The 7,481-nt window shown below is 39.1% G+C and overlaps 1 protein-coding gene across 2 annotated transcripts in view; it reads right to left on the bottom strand.

The window, feature by feature from the left end:
* Positions 1-204: 204 nt before the first annotated feature.
* Positions 205-7,481, bottom strand: part of LOC136039516 (uncharacterized) — a 63,084-nt gene continuing 55,807 nt past the window's right edge. For both annotated transcript variants that reach the window (XM_065723313.1, XM_065723312.1), the window contains exon 9: positions 205-473. In XM_065723313.1, the coding sequence (XP_065579385.1) occupies positions 221-473 (253 nt within the window). In that variant the 3' untranslated portion in view covers positions 205-220. The remainder of the gene's footprint in view (positions 474-7,481) is intronic.

Raw genomic sequence — 7,481 nt, 5'->3', positions numbered from 1 at the left:
GCACAGGCAGACCTAAGGTAAAGCCCTGTAACACTGAAGACGCCTAGCTTTATACAGGCGAAATAATCGTGTTGATTGTTTCTTTTGTTTTTCCTCCTTCCGGCCGTCGACCCGTTGTTTTCTCTAGATTATGTCTTGGTTTTGTCATAAAAATACCAGATACACCCAATAGATTCAGGCAAGGCATCATAAAATAAAAACTAATTAAATTGATAAAAATTTATTGAAAAACAGTTAATAAAGATTGAATCATTTCCACAGGAATATCCAAATCTAACGATTTTGCATAATGGTACAATCGCTTACTTCTCCTGGAATTAGAGTCGATTTTTGCAGTCTCGGCCTGATAGATGCCTCTAACACATGGTAAGTAATCCAGAGCGACAGTATTGCGACTAAGGTAGTTTGTTAATTCCAGTTGATTAGCAATCATTTTGTCAGCTGATTGATGCATATCCACCCAGGTCCTGAAACTAGAAGAAACCTAGTTTAAAATAGGTTAAATCAGTCTTATATTCTGTATATCAAAGCCTTAGGAAAATCTCATTTCTACTAGAACAATTGCCATAGAAATTTGTTTTATATTTATGAGCGGCTACAATGCTGAGCTGGTTGCTAGGCTAACTTTCCGGTTTTCAATTTTTCAGAGACTCTTATCAAATTATTATACACAGAAAACCGACCACTAGGCTATATTAAAAGCCAACTTTTCGGATTTGCATTTTTCGGAAACTATATAGGCTATAAAGAAAACCGACCGCTAGGCTGTGTCAATAGCCAACTTTTGGGGTTAAATTTTTTTAGAGACTATCAATTCAATAGGCTGTAGGCTACGAAGAAAACCAACCGGTAGGCTGTATCAATAGCCAACTTTTCGGGTTTGAATTCGTCTGTGACAATCAATTTAATATAGGCAACAATGAAAACCGACCGGTAGGCTGTATCAATAGCCAACTTTTCGGGTTTGAATTCTTCTGAGACTATCAATTTAATATAGGCAACAATGAAAACCGACCGGTAGGCTGTATCAGTAGCCAACTTTTCGGGTTTGAATTTTTCGGAGACTATCAAATGAATGTAGGCTAAAAAGAAAACCGACCTTTTTAAAATTTCCAATTTGTGACTAAAACTAACGACAAACTTAATGCCATGCGACATCTTAAAGAAACACTATATCTCGTCCATTATAGACTTTTATAGTTTGTGGAGACAACTACGTAGAACTGATCGGGCAGTCCTGCCATAATTTGCAGAGATTGGATGAGATATCCGAATAAACTACACAAAATAAAAGGCCGACACCTACTTTCCAGGACACATGAGAGAAAGCATTTAACTTCCCCCATGTTATGCTGGAAATCGTGATATTCAAAGTAAATGAAACTCATATTATCAGAAAAAGGGAGTTTAGTTTATTCAACTAAAAGGAGAATATTCTTTTTTTAGTTCCGAGAAATGGAAGTCTTTAAAAATGTTCCAGCACACCTGCTTGGAAAACGTTACAAATCAATACGAAGGAATTATTATTGGAGTAATTTGGCTGTTTTTGCATTTTTCGATAGTTTTCAATGATAGGTAGTCCCCTGGCATAATTTACTAATGAACCTTTGTCATTGAGACGGTTAGCTGATGCTAAGGCTCACAGAATAATTTTTAAGGTATCATATCGCCTTAACGAAGAAGCAGAAAATATGTAAAACTCTACGAGTAGGATTTCCAAGGAAATTCGCATTCAAAATATTGTGTGGACAGTCGTTATATTGAGCTAACCGCTAGGTCCGAAACGAGAATGGCTAGAGTAGCCATAACAGGGATTAGAAATTTTGGTGGGAAACATCTTTCTCGAATAGGGAGGGATGAATCTCCATCATGTCAAAAATACAAGATGGGCACTGTGGAAATAAGATGACATCTGATAGAAGAATGTCCAGCTAAAATTAAACACCGGCTAGAGATATGTCATAATGTTATTCTTAAGCTGGAGGACATAGTAAGGGACGGAAAAGTCCACCAGCTGGCAAGATATATGGTAAAGGTGGGAATGAACCAATTATTGGTTCCTCCAACCATAAATATACCATAGTTTTTGGGGTGTAGAGGCAATGGGCCTTGAAGTTAAGCCTCGACCGACTGACAGTGGTTCCACACCTCCTAATAATAATAGACTGCGAGTGACCGCAGTCTTGCAAGTGAGAACACCTCTTTCGATCTATTGGATTATTTCAGTGACCATAGATAATTTTTGATTTCATATATTAAGAAGCGTACTGGGAACAACCAGAAGGGGGGAAGAAGCCTCCCGCAAGCGACGTATTGTACCCGCCGGTATTAAGTTACCCGTAAATTGCGGGGAATAGTTGAGGGGATCCTTACACTTCCCTTGTTCCCAGGTTCCTTCATTCATTGTGAATCATCCCTGTGAGATAATTTATTCTGAATTAACTGACGCTTGATTACGAGCTTGGCTCGCCCCTGCAATAATTTTCGGACTGGTTACTGCGGCCTGATTAGCAGCGAAAATGGATAAAAATAATATCGTTTGGAATGCGGTATTGAACTTTGTGTCGAGGTCAATGCTCGCTGGCATAAAACACCAGCTGATTGTAAGCCGTGCTGTGGAATTCTTCAGTAGAGATGACATTCTAAGTGCAAAAGAACTGTTTTTGTTAAAATCTGGTCTACCGGACCCCTTTCGCAAGTCTCTGAAAGATGATGAAAATGTTTTGGATATAGCCAAATTCTTTGGCTATATCCATCAAGTCAGTCAGCTCCATCATATCAAGTCAGCAAAGGAAAATCGTGCTTTGCCTACCTTCGTTATTTTTGAACCTACAGAAGTCCCGGCTTGTATGGAGGAGATAAATGCATGTATAACTACTAAAGTAAACGACATGTGTCGTCGTTTTGACGGACTTATGGAACGTATTAACAAAGGTAAGTTCCACGTTTCTACCCATACCAGCCCCTCTAGTGAACTTTACGCTCCGCAAAAGCTATCATACTCAGTCGTTGTAAAAAACCCTCCACCCTTGAAAACACCACTGGAACGAAAGAACTTTATCGAATCTGCATGTGGCGAAGCTCTAGACGCCTCCAAAGTTGAACTAAGGCCTGGAAGGAACGGTTGGCGCATGGCTGTAGCTCACAAGGCTACGGCGGAAAAAATAGCACTAGCGATCAAAAATTCAGAATCCGATGCCAAAGTAAAAACCCCTTTGTACATAGGACTGATTAAAGGGATTCCTGAACCCCTTGACGCAGAGGTCATTCAAAGTCTAGTTTCTGGATGTGAGAAAGCCGAACAATGTGGAAAATCACGTGCATTCAAGCTTTATTTTCCAAGTCGTGAATCCCTTGATACTGCCACAAAACTGTCAATGAAAGTGGGCTTTGAAAGTTTCAGAATTCAAGAATTTGTCTTTCTTCCGAAACGTTGCTACAACTGCCATGAATCTGGCCACATAGCGACCCAGTGCAAAGACGTATCGAAGTGTGCCCATTGTGCTCAAAATAACTATGGAGCAACGAAAGAAAATCCCTGCCAGAATGCGATGCGGTGCCTAAGCTGTACAAGCACCCGACACACATGCTACCACGCTAGCTGCCCATCTAACAAGTCAGCGAAGTTAATGACCTCAAACGCCCAAAATGAATGCATTTTATATTGACAAGCGTTTCGTCTCCTGGAATATGAATGGTAGTCTTAGTACCAAAATTACTGTGCTTGAACAACTCTGCCTCACCGAAGAAAATATTTGTCTCCAAGAACATTTTCTTTCTAACGACAGTAGAAATATATTCGATGCCTTACCCTCACACATGGTTCATTTTGTACCAGCGAAAAAACTTAAGAAACGAGGGCGCCCCTCGGGTGGACTTGCTACGCTAATAAGTGGGCATATCAACTCCGATTTGTTCGCTAGTTCCGACCATTTTTTAGCAGTTAGAGTTGGCGAGACTGTTATAATAAATGTATACCTGCCCACCGACTACAGAGACGATTGCTCCGAAATGAAGTTTGCTCTAGCCTGCAAAGAACTGGGGAAATGTACGACTAAAATTAGTGCTTCACATCTCCATTGGATTTTATTGGGGGACTTTAATTGTGATACATCCAAAAGTGAAAGCTCGCGTTCAGCTCTTCTGCTTAGTCTGATTCCAAATGAAAGTGCTCTTGTACCGAAAGCGGGTGACTTTACGTACATTCACCCTACCGAATCAGTTTCTAACCTTGATCATGTCCTTGTATCTAGTAGTATTTTTAGTCGCTCATTAACAGTAGATGTGCTACGTGATTTTTTTGTTTCTGACCATTTACCGCTATCGTTCCGAATCAGTGCACCATTTTATCGAATGCGCGCAAATCGACCTTTAAAATGGAGAACAATCATTGAATGGAGTATAACCGATTTGACTCAGTATCAGTACTGGCTTGATAATCTACTTTTGAAGATAAAAATACCTTTTGACTTGCTCCAAACATCAGTACCTATTCCCACGTCTGAAATTCGTCTAAAACTAAATATGTACTCGTCACTAATCCGACGCTTCTGTGGAAAAGTTTGACCCGCAACCAGAGTGAAGGAAACGCTCCGTCAGCTCATATCTCTGCTGAGGCCTGGCAACAACATTTTTTGAAAGAATTTTCAGAACCTGATTCCAAAGTAGAATATCCTCTTAAATGTGATCTCAATCGGATACTGTCAAGAAAGACTGTATCCACGTTTATTGTTTATCTGTTTATTGTTGTTTATATGTTGTTTACCGTTTATTGTTTATTATGAATTCTGCGCAAAAAATTAAGAAACCTTTTTCGAGAGGTACAGATAATATTTGTGCTAAACACATTCTTCTTGGAAGTCCCCTACTACTTTGTCACCTTGATCTCGTGTTCCAAATGGTGTTCACAACTGGAATAGTTCCAACCTCATTCTCTTCTGGTCGTCTTACTCCTGTTCCAAAAAAAATAAATCGCTGAATGAATGTTCTTCATATCGCCCTATTACAGTTGCTACTACTTTCTGCAAGATTTTTGAAACCCTCGTAATGCCAGAACTTACAGATAAATGCTACATACCGCCATATCAGTTTGGCTTCCAAAAAGGCCTAGGGTGTGCCCACGCGCTTACTGCACTGTCGTCAATACTTATAGATGCTGATAAGTCTGGTGATTCGCTCGTCCTAGGGAGTCATGATGTAAGCCATGCTTTCGTCTCTCTGATTCACGCACAAATTCTCCTTGAGCTATATAAACGGGGAGTTGACACGTCTGCCATTCGTGCTTTGTACGATATGTATAACCATCTTGATGTTGTAATCAAGCTACCTGATGGGACCATAACACGTTTCGTTATTCCAGTCCGTCGAGGCGTCAGACAGGGTGCCCTTACCTCTCCAGTTGCCTTTAATAACTGTATCCTGAACGCCCAATCCAGCGCAGTTCCTTCGTGTATTTTAAAAGGGATTGATGTGTCACTAATCGCTTATGCAGATGATATTTTTAACCCCAGTCAAACAGTACAGTCGTTCGAAAGAAATTTTGCTATTTTAAGTAAAGAATATGCTAAGATTAACCTTACATTCAATAGAGAAAAATCGGACGCGGTTCTGTTCAACTGGGTTGAAACTCGAGCAGGATTTACTATTAATCTCGACGGCGCGCCAGTTTTCCCAAAATCACAAATGAAATATTTAGGACTTCCTATTGGTGACACTCTTAAAGCAACTAGAAGGCTCTTGATCCTTCATTTCCAACGTCGAACAGCAACTGCATACGGAAGCTTGGTAGCAAACAAACTTCGACTCAACCGCAAACTGCTAGCGAAACTTTACAATGCTTCTGCACTCCCGAATTTCCTATACCTTGCACCTTTTTGGCGTACGTTTACGATAACCGAGACGAAGGAACTTCGGCGAATCTATTTCCGGTATGCCAAATACCTGCTTGCCCTTCCACCATGGTCAAGCAACTCCTGGGTCATTAAAAGATACGGCATCATAGACCCGAATGCTTCTATCAGAAAAAGCATAGAAGCTTATAATAGTAGAATTGGTCGGCACCCCTGGAGTGCTATTTTGATTCAATGAATGTTTCGCTTTTGTATGTTTTAATTGTTTTTAAGTAAGGTGACGTGTTGCAAAGTTTTTCGTGTAGTTTTTTAGGTCATTTCCTTAATTCCTCTTTTCTTTTATTCACATTATACTCCGTTTTTCATGTGTATTATAACGGGTTATAAATAAATTCAATTGAATAATAATAAGCCACAACTTAGGCTGAATACGTTTCTCCCTCCCATCTCTCTGAATATTTTTCATAAGCCGTCTAATGACTGAAATCAGAGACCCTGAAAGCCTTGAGCTTAATGAGTTGTTTCCGAGCTTTTAGAGAAAGACACTCCTGTTTGGTAAGCGTGAAGTGAGTCTTAGATGCTTAATTGCTTTATCTTTTCGGACAAACGATGATTGTATATAGGTATATTGATTTATACAGGGGACCGAGCTTTACCCCCTTCGTATACCGAGCGAAGCTTAACTGAATTCTCAAGCAAGGTTGATTAGCTTTTTGAAATAGATCAATTGGCTTATTTAAATAAAAAAAATCGATGTAAAAGTTGAATTAAATTGCACAAGTCAAATTTACATCGAATAAGCAAATAACTGCTGACGATATATGTTTCCCCTGGAACGAGCAAAAAGAGAAAAGGACAAGGTCAAGAGGAAAAGGACAAGGTCATGGAAAAGGGCAAGGTCAAGAAGATATCCATGATTTTTTTTCAGAAGAGAGGAGGGTACAAAAAAAAAACGCATCAAAAACTTGTTTGTGTTACTTTTGTCCTTTGATAAAGTACTTAACTTTATCAAAATTATTTAAGTACTTGGATTCAGAGGTCTCAGTTCTATCCATTCAATGAGCCAGAACTGTGGTATTCCTTACACTTTTTTAAGGTAAAATCGAAACGTGATAAAAAAAAAGAAGAAAATTACCCTTTCTTCAATGATTTTAACCAATTGAACACATTCTTAGTCTAAAAAACCCCGTACGCCATATTTGAGAAATTCGATAGCGATTGTTTGCCATACACATTTTCAATCTTAACCACTAAAGTGGAAGTCAGTAGGTTTTCAGGTCCTCTTGTATTTTTTCTTGTGCCAACCTTGTAAGATAACGCGGCTTTTGACATTTTTTTCGCTATTTAAGGTATACGTTCCCTTTCAAACAAGCGACTTCGCGACAAGCCTGAAGATGTAACTTTAACTAAAAGGCCAAGATACTTATATCATTGCATTCATTATAGGATACTTATATTTATTATAGGATACTTATATAGGACAGCCTATACCGGATACTTAGAGTCATATGGATCTGTCCATAAGACAATCGGAGTTATAATATTTCTCAGACAGTTTCTTAGGGAAGGATCTAAACTTGTTTTGAAGATAAGAACAAAGTCCCGTTATTCAGTGATTTTAACCAATTTTCA

This window comes from Artemia franciscana, chromosome 19, assembly GCF_032884065.1.
Source record: "Artemia franciscana chromosome 19, ASM3288406v1, whole genome shotgun sequence".
Classification (NCBI taxonomy): domain Eukaryota; kingdom Metazoa; phylum Arthropoda; class Branchiopoda; order Anostraca; family Artemiidae; genus Artemia; species Artemia franciscana.
This window is presented reverse-complemented; position numbering and strand designations above follow the sequence as displayed.